Raw genomic sequence first — 18,070 nt, 5'->3', positions numbered from 1 at the left:
ATCACGTTGCCACAGGAGAAATAACTGATCGTCTACTACAGCAGGGGTTCTGAAGCTGGGAGCTACGGGATTGTTTCAGGGGAACATACAAAACCTCCCAAATTACCCTGATAAAGAGATGTTCCCCAGACCAGGGGGGCAATTAATTTACAAGAATGCTGCTGTTGTGTGCACTAGTATAAGCAATTATATTAGTGCACTTTTTAATTATTACATGTTTTTATTAAATAAATGCTGTATTTCTGCCCATGTTTCCCCCTACATAAATAAAATAAACCATACTGCTCCTGCCTACCTTTACAGGCAGATTGCAGACAGTATACTGAATACACCAATGTTGCTGGCTGTGGAGCAGTTTCATAAAGGTGTAAGGAAATGACTCTGAACACAATAGGAGTGCATCTACTGGTACAAACTAACAACCTCTTTCACTGAAGATCAAAATTATAACATCAGGTGGGGGATCTCAGCCAGGATACCTAATGTCATGGGATCCTTGTACAGGAGTATATGTGCTTACCTCCATCAAAAGATTAACAATGTTTATGTTGTTTAACACGGTTGGCATTTGTATTAATTACCCAGGATGCTATCGACCGGGAGAGACTCGGAACTCAGAAAACTGCAAGTTTACATGCAAATGCGCACGTTTATTTTAGAAACACAGAACACACAACCAACAAAAACGAATTAACAAAATAAAGGGCTTTTATCATCTCACTTTTGATAATGTAACAACTACTTTGAAACCGTTCAACAGTCACACTCTTTTGAGTTTTGCTGAAAACATTATTATTATTTTTTTTAATGGTAAAGATACATTAATGTTTTTACATGAAATACACATTTTATTAGAAATAATTTTACAAACTATGTATGTACACTCACAATGCTGAGTATTAAATTAATTCAGCTTGGCTTGAAATATTTCAATAAATTGTTAGACTGAGTACTTTTGGCTGAAGTCTGTTTGGTTTCTTTGGCTGCTCTTGCTTTACCAATATGTTTATTGACATGGATTTTAGAAACAGTTTCCTGTTGTTTCCACTCACTTAACAGTTCCTGCTGAAGCTCTGCAGGCAGTTCTGAAAACACTTTTGGGTCCACATGGGAGGGAACCTGATCTGCTGGATTTACATTCTGAAGGTCCATTGGGTCTGCATCCATATTGGACGAACTGTGTGGTTCAGTGTGTTCTCCACTGCTCCCAGCGACCTGTGTGCTGGAGTAATCAATATTATTTTGTTGGATTTGTGCATCTTGTCTGCATTCAACTGACAAGAAGTTTGAATTCTCCGCTTCAGCTGTGGAAGAGATTAAACTTTCACACTGTGGAGTCTGCCACAGAAAGTGTGAAATGTCACCTTTTGAGGCTGTCTTCTGTAAAATCATTTTTTTCTGCTTGCAAGCATTACTAGACAGGGTGGTGGATATTGTTGAAGTAATCTCTCTCTGAATGTCTTCAGGGAGCTGTCTAAAAACCTCCGGGTCAATCCCTGGAGGAAGATAAAGGTCGGTCCCCGATGATGACGATCCGCTCTTTATCTGCTGCTTGTCTAGTAATTTTTTGGAATCTGCTGCATTCTCTCCAGAAGTAGTCATGATATTTGTCTCTTGCAGGTCACCAGCTGCTATATCAAATAGCTTGTGTCTGCTTAACACCTGATCCTTTGCATGTGTACTGTTGTCAGACTCACCCTTTAAGAAAAGAAGTAATAATATGTAATTCACCATTTTATTATATTACAAGAGATTGAAAATATGTTCTAATAGTTTTAACATACAAATGCAATAAAGAAAGGGAATATCATAGGTACTCACAGTGTACTAATGTTTTACCCAAGCAGAACACGTATTTAAATCTTTATTGTAATACATGTCACAATACTTCAGCTACAAGTCTTGTTATATTAATCTCATTTGCTGATGAGTCCTCAATTAGTTTTATTGTTCTGTTATGTCACACTCTTTTTAGGAACTTCTATCTGTGGTTACTACTGAAATATAAAACAAAGGTACATTTGCTGTGCCTTACCTGGCTACAAATACTGGAATTCAATTTGAATGAAGACTGATTGGGGTGTTTTAAAAAGAACCCAATAGAGCTTCTGGTGGAGGTTGATGCAGGCTGCAGGTTTGACAGGCACACGTTTAGAAGAGTTAGGTGAAATGGTGCCTTCAAGTCAATCATTTTTCGAAAGAGCTTCATTAAAATATCCACTAATGCGGCCATGACATCACGGTTACCTGCCACAAAACAGACATACAGAAGAGAAGGACTAATTAAATAATTTCCTTCCTGAATTATTGATGAATTAATCAATCTGAAATGTACATTAAATACATCTGTAAAACCAGGCCAAATGATGTATATGGGCAAGAATCACTAGTGGGTCAAAAAGTGTGATGACATCCAAAAACCTTTAATATTAACCAGACTTGCATCACTACATACACAATGCTAAGAAAAAAAAATTAAACTGTCATTTCAAGAAGCACACCTTAAAAATACTCTACAGAAAAAATACAAAATGAGGCATTTTTATTTTTATTTTACTAATGGCTGCTTTTTTCAGGCTTTTCAATAAGGAACCTCTTTGTTACCTGACAACGACATGAACAGCGGATAATGCAATGTGAGGATTGGTATGTCTCTACCTGTGGCAATTTTCTGGCCAATATGGTTTGGAATGGGACACTGCCGGCTCTCCCGGCTGAACCACTTGTTAGTTGCTGAAAAGCGCCTGATTGTGAGCCGGGCTGTACGAGGCTGTCTTCCATCCTTTTGCATCCTGAGAGTAAACAGTGTTTTTTGTAACACAATTAGTTACATATATAACTGCAAGAAAAGATTGAAGTGGTAATCATTTTTTAACACTGCACACTGGAAGAATCTTTCTTCTAAAATTATAATTGGAAATAAATAAACCTTTAAAATTAATTTGGTACCATTAAAATTAAAAGTTGCAATATCCCAGATTTGAATTTCATCTCTGATACTGTGTACCTACTGCAAGGCATCTGGGTTAAACACACTAGGTCAAAGTATGATTTACTTTAAAAAATACTTGCAGCTTTCCAGGGAATGTGATTTTTATTTTTTTATTTTTTTTTAAGTAAAAATAAAATAAAACACACCACAATACCTGTCTAGGAGGTTGGTCAACAGTTCTTCAGTCTTTTGCACAACCTCAGTTTCTGTAGAGATATTCTTAAAGGAATCTTCATCACTAAGAGACTGAAATACAGTTAAAAAAAAAAAAAAAAAAAAAAAAAAAAAAAACTTTAACAAGTAAGCATTGCAAACAAACTGCTCCACATTTTATTTACTTTGTCAACTTGTGTATTTTAGGTGATTCCAAAATTTGTACTGGTGCAATGCATGCACACATACATTTTACAAATTGTTAATTTCAGTGTTGTTTTTTTAATACAATCAAGACCAACGCTTTCTTTTCAAAAAATAAATTTGTAGTTAAATATTATTATCTCAGTGCCATTTCAGTTAAAACAACGGAGCACTTGAAAAAAGACCTATGAAAAAGAGACTCTATTAAGCAATTAAAATAAACATCATTGAAAAATGCAGGTGCATTCATCCTCTCTGCAGCATACCTGAGGGGGCCCTGAAGGGGTGACTAGAGCCTCATCAACTCCATGGCTCAGGCTGTGAATGCGCTGGGCAGCCGTGGCCCCAAGCACCTTCTCCAGTGTTGCTAGGGGAAAGCCCTGCAAATCCTGTATTGTGGAGAGTCCCAGCGACTGAAGCTTCTGAGCAGTTCTGTAACCAACTCCTGTAGGGTTGGTCAACATTTAAGGGTGAGAACACTGCTACCTGTAGTACTTGTACTTGCACTGTATGTTTATTATGTATTTCGTCACATTATATAGGTGAAGTACAATAATAATGCACATACAGTGGTAACAGAACAGACTTTCAGAAAGATTATTATGGTAAACCTATTTATTACAAATAAGCATGCTGCTGTATAGGGTGGATTTGTTGAATAATAAGCTAGAAAAGTTAATGAGTAAACCATAAACATTTTAATTTTAGTTTAAAATTACTGCAGTCATCTTTATTAGAATTGTTGTGCTTTGGCATTTCTTTAAACTGAATACCAGCCAGTTGTTGTGATAACATATCCCTGTGTGCACCATTAGAATCAACTGCAAAGAAATATATAAACAACTGGACTGCACTCATTTTGCTTCTTCTGTTTGTGCTCCTGATACTTGATTACTTTTTAGATGTTTCTCTTCCACATGGACAGTCCTTACCAGGCAGTTTTTTCAGGTGCTTCAGGCAGCTTAATAGGTGCGGAGTACTTTCTGGCAGCAGTGTTGTTTGCTGATTAGGTTTGAATATTCCAGCGACTAGTTTGGAAAGTATTTTATTTGTGGCAATTCCAGCACAGCTTGTAAGACCTAGTTTCTTGAAAAGGGCAGTTCTTAGCTCTGCGGCAATCTGGGATCCAACAGCCAGCCTGATGTGTTCTTCAACATGAGAGTCTATAGCTGTGCAAACAAAAATAAATACAGATACATTATAACTTGATAACATACAGAACAATAATATTTCATGTTGCTTTAAGGCAAACGACGGTCCATTTCATACGAGACCATGCCATCTAATGAGTAAAAACTGTAACCATTAGTTATATTCTGCCCTGGATACTGGAGGGTGAATATTCCTTCCAAATGGATTATGGGCTTAATTCTTAGAAAAAATTAAATCTGAGAAACAGCACAGCTATTTTTTGGTCAGCCAGAATGCACAGCAACCTGGAAATAGTATTGGACCTCCCCTGCTTGTATGTAGTGCTTGGGGGTGGGACATCACTATTGTCATCATTACCATCATCTTTTCACCCGACTCAGACCTTGCTTACTAACTATATTGTTATCTCTGAATAGATCATTTACCCCTGTTCAAAAATAGGTTAAATATCAAAGGGGAATGTCATTTCAGATCAAATGGTTTGAAATAAAATGGATGAGAATCTTTGATATAGCCACAGGTTAAAACAATGGAGCACCCAATGAAAGCGTTATTATTTTTTTTACTGGACAAGAAACTAAAGCCAATCTTAGGTCACAGGTCAAAGTGAAAGGTGCCCTTAGTTTTTACCTGAGGTGTTGGTTTATAAGATATTAGGAGTTGGAAAAGCGCGGATCCGCTTCAATTTTCAACCCAGTCATTCTTCATTTGTAGTAAATATATAACATTTGGGGCACCACTGCATTTGCAGTCTTGCCAATGAAAACATTGACTACTTTTCAAGAGGGGACAATTATCCATTGAGGGATACCAAAGATACTTAGGACAAAAGCAAGGGGCTGAGTTCATAGATAACACATTTTTCCACCACAGTCATTCGTAATTTGTAGTAAACGGATAACACTTTGGGGTACCGCTCCTCTTGTAAGACTCTTTACTATCATTTACATATACACTGAGAGCTGGGGTAGTGCAGCATGTTTTACAGGACGTTATACTGTAAATAAAAAGGAAACTGAAAGCCTGTACAACTGCTGAACATTTTCACAGATGACTACATCCTAAATTGTTTTAGACAAACAGACTAAAATCCTTTTTTTTTAATTTATTTTTATTCAACCCACATCTGAAGAAATTAATGTACCTACAGTGATTGTTATATATGTGACCATTTACAGAGACATCAGAAGATGCAACATGTCTCAGTCTCTTCTCCACAAGTTCAGTGGCATCCACAAAGTTTTCATCAAACCCAAGTCTCTCTACCAGTGGGGAGTACTCCTCCAGTAATTCTGAAAAAAGAAACTTGCTTAAACAAAGGACACTTCCAGGATAACTTCAATTTTGTAAAAAACACTGGACAAATTTATATAAAGCTTAATTTGAACTTTAAATAATGTACACAATTTGCTTTTATGATTCACATACTTCTCAGTTATAGGGTGACATTAGGCACTTGATTGTCTTGAACTTCAGTCCACACTACAATACCTAAATAATGCACCATCATCACATATTGAAACATTCTCTTCATTCCCAAGAACATCGTGCATTATTAAGAGGGAGTGAATATGTTATTTGAGTTTAAACTGGGCATACACTATGAAGACTCCATTTATGTGGCATATACAAATCCAAAATCATGTCTTAACCCTTATAAAGGTTTAGCACAGTACATTTGTAAGGTAAGTTTGAAGTTTTCCCATGCTTTTGCCATGGTTATACTATGTATTTAACATAAGTTACCACAGTTTGACATGTGTTTTATTATACTTTACCATACTGCTCTGGTCTGTACAATGCTTACCTGTGCATTATCAAACTTTAACTTTGCTATGCTTTTGTTATTGTAAACTTTTATAAGGAAAACAGGGGGTCAAGCATTGAAGCACAATGGTGTGAAACATATAAAAAGGGGTAGTAACCAAAGCATGAAACACAGTGGCATCTTTCACCAGAATAAACACCAGTATAAAGTCTGAAAAAAAGAAATGACCAACAACAAAGGGTCTTGCAAATACGTTATTATGTTAATTGAAATTTGGATTATTACCACTTTATGGCTTTTCAAAGTACTGCCCACCAATGTTTCTGAACCCTGCCTTGGAGGGTCTTATCTTTTTGGTACTGACAGCAGAGTTTAGTCAACCTAGGCTCATGCCACCCTGGGGAGAAGCATTTGGATGACACAGCAACCCCCTATTGTAAAGGTGTAAAGGTGTACCTGTAACCTTATAGGATATTTCCCTGTAGTGGGTCAGGTCCTCTCCACTGACAAGTATCAGCTGGGGGCATTTCTCTTTTGCATCTGTCACTGACATCAGCTTGTTCACTCCATGTTTTCTGGCCGCATAGTTACAAGTGACCACAATGTACTTTTGTTGAACACCTATTTAAAAAGAAAAAAAACAAAAAAAACAAACACAAAACATTTTGAAGCAGAGTAAATGTTAGGGATGGGCACCAATATCGATATATTTTATATGATATGGATAATAATTTCCACATCACGGTATCGTGGGATTAAAAAATAAATAAATCATGTACGCTCGCAGAGACCAACTTTTTATTGTTAATACTGCTAAAAATACGAACGCAGGATAATCAAGTTTACTTCAACAAACCCAATACATACCAATCTTGGTCAGTCTCGTAGGCAAATACCACACACATATTATTTAACCACTTTATTCCACTGATTGGCATTTAGGTACCAAATGCTATTTGCAAGCTACATAAGCACCATTGGCCATCTATTTTGTAGCATTTTGAGATATGCGCATGCATCAGCAGTTCATTACTTACGCTATTATTAATGTATTTTTTAAACTGTCGTCTTTTGGTATTATAAATGAGATGTGTTTTGATATTTTAAAACTACATCTCAAAATAATGCAAAAGTCGACAGTACTTAATATGTTTAGAATGTCGTGAGTCAGCATTTACATGCAGAGCAGCTGAAGATTCAATTACTTCCAGATTGCCTAGAAAGTTTGTGTGCAGTGGATTATAGAAATATTTTGGTTTTGAGGTGGCTGATGATGGAATAGTAAAACAATATAAAAAGACCTTGTTTTGCTCAATGGATATTGTGAAGCAAAGCAACACGAAGTTAAACTAAGTTATTGCTTTTCATATGTAAATATCTTAACGTCTACATATTTGATATTGCAATTGTGTTATTATATTTTTCTGGGTTTTGGAAGACTTCAATGTTATTGATATCAATATTGAAATACATGCACTATATCGACATACAATTTTCATATCTAGTAAATGTGTTTAAATGCTCCATACCCTAACCAATGCATGTAAAGTATGTGTTGCAATGTCCATTTATAATTTGTACTTCTTTATTTAAATTGGAGTTTTATTCATTGAGACCATGACTTAATTTACAAAGAAGTCCTGGAAAACAATAAAAGGACAAATGCAAAAGTACAAACAACATAATAACAACATGTGTGGTTCAAACTTAATAAGCAGCTTGCATAGATCAAAGAACAGAATAAATACAACATATCTGTTTGTTAATGTGGACCGAGTTGGTGTGCAAAAGATAATTTTCCCCAAATGTGTCTGAACCCTTGGAACAGCTAGATTAACAGACTCCTGGGGACCTAAACTATAGCCAATGCTTTCTACCAGAGCACTCAAATAGGGGAGGTACCAAGCCTTTAAACATCTTAACCACAAAACAATACCAGTGAAAAAGCCTACAATTTATAAATGAGAGCCAGCCTAGTTTTACATACAATGTTGTGTCAAGGGGAAATACTCAGGAACAAATCTGCCACATGAATTATACAATACATGTAATTTATGAAGAGACTGCTTACAGCAAAAAAGTATACTCACCCTAATCTAAAATAGAAAAGCTGCTAGACAGTAAAAAAAAAAAAAAAAAAAAAAAAAAAAGCCTTCCTGTTCCTAAAAACGAATTTAGGTCCTAACTTTAAAATCAATGTATCAATAAGGTAATTAAAAGTAGGATGGATGTCAATCAATATACCTAAGTATTTATAAAAAGAAACATGTTTATAAAAAGTAGCTCTCCATGTAGTGTAACAATAACCCAAGACGCATTTCTAATCTTCCTCATATTAGAACAGAGCAGCAAATTAAACACTGTAATGTAGGGTATAGAGTATAATGCAAAGTAATGAGTCAGAAGGTAGGCAGTGCCATCACAGTCTCTTAATTTCCTGTATAAGGAGATACTGTGGTGTAGTGGGAGGCCCTTTGACTCATTGTATGATTAATTTCGTGCACTGCTTAGCACACAGTGACGCCCAAGCATGTTATTTGTGGTGCAGGCCGGTCAATAAACTCCAGGAGGCAAACTCAGCACACAGATTGTCTGTTTCACTGACTGGTCTAGAAACAGTCAATAGCTAAAAAGCTAATTAAATATGTTAAATTGTTAGCTTCTTCTGGTGGCCTACCGGGCTAACGTTTTTTTTTTTTATACCATGCAACACTTTTCACTTTTCCTGTTAAGATAGATTAGTAGACATGCAAATGTTTTACAGTACACCTGTTAAAAAGCACTAATCCATGAATTCTTCAGCCATGTAATAGCGCTATAGACAAACAAACTGCAACTGCTGCTCATAAGTATTTTTTTCAGTAAGACAGGGATATCAGACTGTCTTAACAATATGGCAGCCATCTTTGGTCACAAGTCAAAGTGAAGGATGTCATTAGAGTTTGCCTGAGGAGTTTCCAGGACACTGACATTTTTTGAGATTAGCAGTAGATTTACAGATTCATACAAGCTCTAACAGAAATGTAAAAATACTACCACAAAAGGGTTAGTTTTTCTTGTACAATACCCATAACTGAATTTGAATTTGGCCTAGGCAATGACAGAGTACAGTTTTGTATCAATTAGGAAAGCGATATCTCAAAGAGTTAGGTCTTTATCACCTGAAGATTGTCACATTAATAATGCTAATTTGAGTATACTCTAGTAATAAAAAGCCAAATTGCATAATATAAATCTTAAGTTAGCTTTGCAGAGAAAGTTTGAAAAAAAAAAATACAAGTTGTACAAGAACTTAATTAAAAAAAAACATTACGGATGTGACATTCTGCTAAAAACCTCATTACTTAATTTTTGGAAAATGTTACTTATAACTAGGTATGACACATTGTGACAGAAATATGAGATCTGGTGATAAATCTTCCTCCCGACCTGTGCTAAAAAACGAGAGGAGAAGTATCTGGAAGGGCTGGCCTGACAGTTAGTTTCCGGGACCGGGAAGTGGGTCAGGCTGGAAAGAAGTGAGACTCTGTTGTAAGACCGTATTGATTTGAAAGGTAAACGAGGGGCAGCTGCAAGTAATAAGGCAGCTGCAACCGTTTACCTAGCTATCATGCGGGATTACATACAGGGGCCAGGGTAACGCTGATCTTTTCCTTCGTTTGGGTAAAACGCTGGAGAGAGAGAAGGATCGAGAGAGGAGCTCTCATTAAAAGAAAAGAGTGTTGTTTGTGTCTGTGTAAATAACTGTCTGTGTTTTCACCACTAGACAGCTAAACGCACAAATCCGGAGCTGTCGCGAGGGTCAGCACGAACCGGCTCACCACTGCACCAACCGTCACGAATTACCCGTGTCTTCACTACCGCACACGCACGTCTGCACTCACCCAAGACTGGTGACCGCGTGTGTGTTTTTGTTCGGGACTGTGCCCTGTTATTGCTATCCCCGCGCTTTACACATTGTTGTGTATAGCCGGGGATTTATTATTTGATGGTCACCAGACCTGGATTACAAATAAAAGCACTTTTTCACTGGATATCGTTGATACCTCCACTGGCCACTTTGCCACACACATCCATAGAGTTAATATGTACGATACAAATACGAAACTATTAAATTAACCCTACAGATACCTGAAATATGCAATCCAGACTACTAAAAATGTTGTTGTTTATAATACTATAACTTTAAATGGTGGTAACGAAAGTCCTAACCAAAAAAAACAAAAACAAATTAAAAAAACAACAAAAACAAACAAAAAACAAAACCTACATGCATAGTATGCACTTAAGTAAAAACAGAGATGGATATGTTCTTGAAATATGAAACTTTTTCATGGTTCCAGTCACTTATCATGCAATTGTCACAGCCTTTTTGCAAGTAGTGGGTTGCAAGTTATTTCATCATTTACTTTAAGGATTTATCGAAAAAACTTTTTTTTTTTTTTTCTGTTAGGATGTGTGCACCCAACATGGAGGAAATATGATATGATCTTACCTGATATAAACTTTGAATCAGATTGAAAATCTGCTTACAAAAAAATATGTATAATAATAGCGCTAGCTCTATATTTAGCATTTGAGTAATAAAAGCACCTGGAAAGGATCAAATACTGCAATGATGCAAGACTGCAGCAGATAGTGACAGACTGACTGATGAAATGTTACACTATAGGCCTATATCTGCAAAGCAACAAGGTATAGAGCACACATTCTAATAGAAAATAAAACATTCCCACCCAAATCTGAAGCCTGGCGTGAGAAAATGTATGCTACAGTAATTTGGACAAGCACTGGCGCTTGTGATATGACTAACTGTCAATTATTTTTGGGTGATGAGAAGCGCAATTACAACAGTTCTATTTACTGTACTTATAAAATAATGGTCTGCACTTGCAGGTAAACACTAGGACAAAGTATGTTTCATGAGGAAACCTTGACAAAATCTATCGCTGGTACATTACAGGTATACAACTTTCTGGCTATAGCATTTTCATCTTGCGTCTATATACTGTAAAACAGAATGTTTTTGCGGCAACGCAATTTCATTAATTGCCTTCAAGATCCATTTTTGCTTTAAATGTTTGCGCTTCTTTTTCTTTTTATGTACGAAACATGTATAAAAAATATATTTCACGGCACATTAATTTTGCTGATTTTTAATAAAACCTAAATTAGCAAACATTTCTTGCTCACGAACTGTTCTTGTTTTACAGTATTACTTACAAAAAGTAATAACATTTTTAACCCAAACACTAAGAATGAACTAGAAGTGTGAGTTTTTGTAAACAAAAGAACGACATGTCATATCAGATTGAATGGTCAGTAAACCTGAGATTGTGTTTAAGCTTTGGATATATATCAATTGTACAATGTGGCACTGAAAGGTTAATTTTCAATGGACATCACCTGTAATAGAACTTTATTAAATGAATTGCAGACTACAAATGTGCAATAACTATAACCACTTTTACTGGAGAACAATGGTAATGGAAATGAAGTAAAACATCAAAGAATATTTACATAACAGTGGAAATATGAAGTTACCAGCCTAAATGGAGATACAGGAATCAGCACCCAGCATAAATGGAGATGGTAGCAGTAGCCAGTGCACTCATAAAACATGTAATTTATACAAGTGTTAAATACAACCTGTGTGGATTCCCTAACTTTTATTTCATCTGTTAAGCCGATGAGTTAAATACACCACAGTTACTATTATTATTATTTTAAGTTACATTTAAAATTTCCCTTCATGCGTAAATAACGGAAACAGTTATTAGTGCATCTTTAGTGAACAATTTACTCTACGATTTTGATTCTCACATTGGATAACTGGAAGGTGTTCCACATTTAAGACTGAGAAATCTGTACCTTGTCACTTGTTGTGAAGCAATGATTAATATGACAAATATAACCACCTTTCAACAGTCAGCATCAAAAGTTACCTAGAGGTTTGTCTCTCAATTCCGGGTTACGGATCATTTCCACTTGAGCATAGAAGCAGTCCAGGTCAAAGTGCAATATGATCCTGTTGTTGTTTTGTCTTCTATGGGGACCCTTCCCATGAAACACTGAAAAACAAAGTTATTTGTTTAATTGTTAAAGCACCTGTTCTGTTCAAAACAAAAAATATTCTGATGATGATTCTGAAACTTAGTTTATATAGTCTACTTTTGGTGGTGTGTATGTAGTATTTAATAGGTCACATTTTTTAATGAAACTGAGAATGTTCTTTGATTGCTGATGAGCTACTATTAATGCAGAATGATTTAGACCCCTTGCCTACATAATCTGGTACCCATGAATATAATCCAATCTTCAAAATACACCCAAGATTGTAATGAAAGTGTAGTGGTACTGTATCCTAAATATTAATTTGTGATGCATAAGGACGGGGAGAGAATTCACTGTAATTCTAGATTAAAGGAATATCCCATATCAAGTAAACAGAACATGCGAACACACAGTACATATCACATACTCATGCAGTATGTGTAAACATAGTGAAAATGTCTTTAACGTACATTAAAAAAACAAACAAACAAAAAAACACCATATATTATTTAAAAATAAATAAAACGCCAAAACATTGCCTAGGGCACAATGCCAACAGTCTGTAGAAATAAAGTAAAATGGATATTTGAAAAAGATCTGTCATTGATCGGGTAAGTGATTAAAACAACATGGCAGTGAAACAGTTTTACTGGACACCAGTTAAACTTGGCTTACAGAAAAAAAACTAATCATAGAAACAGCTGTATGCTAACTGTAAAGCCCAAAGTGAGCGGTCTATATTACTGATATGGCCATAGGTTTAAACCCTGGGGCAGTGAAAAGGTTCATTTTTACTAGACATCACTGGTAATGAAACATGATAGCATTAAATTATGGAGGCCCATTTGTGCCAAAACTATCCGGCCGTTAGTTTGTAAATTTGTGAATTGGTCAATTTGTCCAGCAATTCAGCCATCAGTTTGTCAATGCATACAGTAATTCATAAACGTATTTATTAACCCATCTAATAAGTCATTAATTAATTTGACAATCGATTAATACGAAAGGCTGTACGGACCTGCAAATTTCCAATCAACCGGACACACTTCCAACTCTAAATCTCGCACTGTGCCGAAAACACTGCAACCCTTCTAGCCAATGGGAGCACACACTAATATTCTATTCAATGAAAATCCAGCCTCACTTAAAACTGCTTCAGCCAATAATATTTACAAGGGCGTTTCAAAAGTTACTCTATTTAACAAGATACTCGACTTCGCTGATTTTCAATGGAGTCTTCCGTCTCACTACGCGCAAAGCATTGTGGTATATAGAGAGGGTTAGGCAAAAAAATTCTATGGAGAGTCAATGCAAGCGTAGGAAATGTTGCTGGTTTTCGCCATATTAAAAAAATGCTGGTAGTTTGTTTAGTGTACAGTATTGCTGTGTCTTGATAATATTTTAAGCTATAATGTTATGTATTTCTAAAGTAACCGGTGTTACTGGACTGTTAAATAATTTAAATCAATACGCTTCTTTACAGCGACGTTTCTGCGCATACGCCAACGAACCGGAGAGTGCTCAGAAAATAGTATTTTTCATAATAACTAAGTATTGTCATAATTTGCTAATGTTTCCCTTTTCTTCAAAAGGCCTTGGGCAAATGTGAAATCTACTTCAATAAAGTTTTATGCATTTTTTTTTTTGATATGGCGAAAACCAGCAACATTTCGTACGCCTGCACTCACTCTCCATAGATCTTTTTTTGCCCAACTCTCTATATACCACAATGCTTTGCGCGCAGTAAGACGGAAGCCTCCAATGAATCAGCGGTCGAGTTTTAAGTGAGGCTGGATTTTCATTGATAAATATTAGTGTGTGCTCCCATTGGCTAGAAAGGTTGCAGTGTTTTCGGCAGTGAGAGATTGACAGTTAGAAGTATGTCAGATTGATTGGAAAGGTGCAGGTCCGTACAGCCTTTCGTATTAATGAATTGACAAATTAATGAAAGAATTATTAGATGAATTAACAAATACGTTTACGAATTACTGTATGAATTGACAAATTTATGGACGAATTGCTGGACAAATTGACCAATTCACAAATTGACAAACACGTTGACAAATTCACAAATTAACAAACGAATTGAGAAACCAACGCCCGGATAGTTTTGGCACAAATGGCGCTCCATATTAAATACTGTACTGCTGTGTACAAAAAGTTAGGACTTAAGACAAAGTATCAAAGTACTCTGTTCATATGTTGTCTAAACCTAAAACCCTATATATTTGGTTCTTTGTTTAACTAACTTGCAAAACAGTCAAACCAAAAGCCAAAACAAAATCTTTCTTCTGTAGATATGTTTTTTTTTTCTTTATGCCTTCGACTTCCTGTGAGCATTGCACTTAGGCAAAAACAAAAACTTAAAGAATTTAAAAAACAAACAAACAAAAACCTCCAAAGCAGTTAACTTTTTTGTCTGCTGTTCAGATGACAACGATGTTTGAATCAGCCTATCAGTGCGCCTGCGCTGGCTTTTCTATGAACTGCTGTACTGCACGTAGCAGGTGGGAGGGACAAAGTCAGTGCTGCATTGTTTGGCTTAAATTGCTAAAATCTAGTTTTCAGCATTAGACGTAACATACCAAAAAATGGACGACTAAGCAAAACAAGCAAAGTATATTTCGGCTGAGGATCGTGTCATGACATTTCCAAAATAAACTGTACATGCAGATGGAGGTAATTGTATTGCATCTTGTAACGTGACAAAGAAAATACTATCGATAACTTCAGAATCACACATTAAACAAAAGGCTACTATCGAGGCTGCTGAACAGAACGTAAAACAAACAACAGCTTTCAGAAAACAACCCGGAAAGTCAGCGCAGACACACACACACACACAAAAAGATAGTATTCCTGTGTTGGCTGTACCCAAGTTAAATCAGCACCACAGGTACAATCAAGCACAGCCCCCTCGGTTCAGACAACTTGTCGTTTCCTTTTCAAACGCAGTTAGAATTTTTGATCCGAATAGGCACGTTTTCTTTGTTTTGACTAGACCCTGATAAAATAAATTCCTGGATAGGACAAATAACATGACCACGAACGTTCAGCATATCTGGACTGTATTAAAGAATGCCAGATACATCTGTATAACTTGGCAAAACTTTGCCTTACACTTCTAACCAATTCAGTAGATGAAGACGCGCAGTCTCAATGTATGGGCGAATCCACACTAGACAGAGAGAATGTCGGCAGCAATTGTTGGGAGATGTTGCATGCTTGCCTTTTAACAAATGACAGCACTCTGTTTTAGTAAGGAAGCTAATACCACTATTTTGGGCTTTTATAGTGCTCTGAAATATTAGGTGTATTTAATGTTTAAACAGGTCCCCGAAATGTCCATGAAATCCTAATTGGATGACTTGATCAATGATTGAATCCATTTTTTCCCCAATGCGTTTGGTACGTGCACTTTTTTTTTTTTGCTTTACAGTGACAAGTTCGTCTACAACACCAGGCATCATGACACTTCTCGAGTAAAACCGGAGGCAGAGGCGCACGCACCAAGAATAACACATGACGCATACCCGATCATATGACTGCAGGTTAACTTGATTGGATAGCCACATTGATGCAATGCAAACAACTCATACGCCTAAAACCAGTAGAGTATGCTGTTGGCACCGTGAGACAGTACAGTAGCCACATATACGAAATTCACTAACGAGAAAATAAAAATGTCACATTTTAATGAGTTTTCAACGTTTACTCTAAAAATCGGGAGAAATGACGCCCCGACAGTACCTCGACCGGGACGCGGGACAAAGCCCCTAATATCGAGGCGATCCCGATTTTATCGCTACGTCTGTTCACCCTACTTGACGGAAATAACTGATGCGTTTTATTCTGGTACAACTCAGACCAATAACACAACAAACCATTGTTGCAACCGGCTCTTCACACGCTGAAAGTAATTAAAATAGATTCTTGCAAAGGCCTTCACTAGTTGTCAGCTGGGGGCGGGTATCCTAAAAAACCGCTTTGAAGACACATCACTCCTCAACTGCAATATAACACGAACGAAGACCACTTGAAACTGCAAAACAGAATGTCAAGATCCTTAATTTACCTACCAGAACCTGACGCGACCTCACTGCTGCATGCAGAAGAAGGAAAATATTTAGCAGGCCTAATATCCTCTGCTACATCAAAACTACTATATCTCCATTCGGTATCATCCTCGTCTTCATCCATACCAAACTGAGGCTCATCATCATCATCATTGCTGTACTCCATGGCTTGAAAGGCGCTGCACAAATCCACACATTTCACTCGCACTCACAGTCGGATTCCAAAAACAAGCATGCCTCTCACAAAAACACAACAAACCACGAGACGAGCAGATACTGGTGGACGACCACAAATTAACCCAGCCACTTGGTTCTGTTCTTAAAGGGCAACACTTGAGTTTGTATTTAACTGCGTATCTTCCGTGAACCTTAAGACATCGGCTAAACAAATAATGCATTCCATTAGCATCATAAATACACCATTATTTAATTTAATTTATACATGTACACTCTAGAATGATACATAGGCACATACTCCTGCTGCCCTGTACTGTATGGACATTTGTGGCACTGGACTTCGCATAGTTTGTACTGGTAGGTAGGCCTACTATTTATTTTGAGTTTGGAAGGCTAAATAGCTAATGGCCTTGTCTGTTACAGAATATTATTTATTAATAACTGTATTATAAATAGCTGTAAACGTCGATACTTGTAATAGAGGACAACTAATAAGCGCGTTTGAACGATTTAAAAAAAGTTATTAAAACACACGCTGACACTTGAAACGAATTACTACACATATACATTGAAGTAATATATCCTCTGAATTGGCATACTGTTTAACTGTTATCTGTTCATAATCATATATGCTCTTCATCACGATATATTAGTTTGTGCGCAAATTTGACATATTTAATAAAGCTTTAGCAACCTGCACAAGGTGTAAATCATGTAATCAGTCCAGTATAAAAATCACCATTAGGCGTGCGCACCAATAATTTCAGTTAGTTTGTTATAGGTTTTCATGTACTATCTTGTGCTTGAACGTACCAAATATATAGGAGTGCAGAAACACATTCTAATGCAAACTAGTGAACTCGGTGATCTGAAACAGTCGGCCTTCAATAGAGTATAGGCTATGCGCAAGGATACATTAAAAAGAGAACCAACGTTAAAAACGTTCGTTTTGTTAGCTTGCTGATAATCAAAACATCCCGTGGGAACAAGGTCGTTCGCATTAAATAATAAGAGGCATGTCAGGTTCACATAATTAAAACAGGAGTGTGGGTTGAAGCCCTTCTTTGGAACTAGTTGTTGTTAGGCGGGGCGGAGAGTTTCCCTTGGTCTCTGTGGTTGCCAGGCGCGGTGTGTCACTGAAAAGTGCAGAAATTTCGGAGCGTCACGCCGCTGTTTCTCCCACAGCCGCTGCACAGTGTTGGAGGTATTGCTGAACTGTGCACTGCTGAGTTCACACCCAGGGTAAACGAGACCTACAAACACCGGCGTCACTGGCGAGGGTCAACATTTCAGAAGTTGGATAACTATTATTTATTTATTTTCATTTTCTATAGATTTAAATATTCTAATACCCTATAAAGTGTGTTAAATGATCATGGAGAGGAAGAGGATGGACTGCCCGGCTCTGCCCACGGGCTGGAAAAAAGAAGAAGTGATCCGGAAGTCGGGGCTCAGTGCTGGCAAGAGCGATGTCTACTATTACAGGTAAATCTG

At 36.8% G+C, this 18,070-nt stretch overlaps 2 protein-coding genes across 3 annotated transcripts in view; one reads left to right on the top strand and one right to left on the bottom strand.

Moving 5' to 3' along the window:
- Positions 1-629: 629 nt before the first annotated feature.
- poli (polymerase (DNA directed) iota) lies at positions 630-16,695 on the bottom strand. The gene is made up of 10 exons (XM_041253999.1): positions 16,403-16,695; positions 12,215-12,340; positions 6,726-6,890; positions 5,650-5,793; positions 4,282-4,518; positions 3,616-3,794; positions 3,147-3,238; positions 2,659-2,792; positions 2,036-2,247; positions 630-1,698 (listed from the first exon to the last, which is right to left on the bottom strand). Exons 1-10 carry the CDS (start codon positions 16,563-16,565, stop codon positions 910-912), a joined length of 2,241 nt encoding a protein of 746 aa, XP_041109933.1. The 5' UTR covers positions 16,566-16,695; the 3' UTR covers positions 630-909.
- Positions 16,696-16,840: 145 nt separating this feature from the next.
- The window catches only part of LOC121317912 (methyl-CpG-binding domain protein 2-like), a 65,409-nt gene continuing 64,179 nt past the window's right edge, over positions 16,841-18,070 (top strand). The window contains exons 1-2 of one of the 2 annotated variants that reach the window (XM_041254010.1): positions 16,841-16,933; positions 17,911-18,061. In XM_041254010.1, the coding sequence (XP_041109944.1) occupies positions 17,946-18,061 (116 nt within the window). In that variant the 5' untranslated portion in view covers positions 16,841-16,933; positions 17,911-17,945. Of the gene's footprint in view, positions 16,934-17,378; positions 18,062-18,070 lie in introns of those variants that run through there. The other variant, XM_041254018.1, reaches the window with a different exon arrangement.

The sequence above is a fragment of the Polyodon spathula genome, chromosome 1 (assembly GCF_017654505.1).
Source record: "Polyodon spathula isolate WHYD16114869_AA chromosome 1, ASM1765450v1, whole genome shotgun sequence".
Lineage (NCBI taxonomy): Eukaryota > Metazoa > Chordata > Actinopteri > Acipenseriformes > Polyodontidae > Polyodon > Polyodon spathula.
The sequence above is the reverse complement of the archived record's forward strand: the minus strand, read 5'-3'. Positions and strand labels throughout refer to the sequence as shown.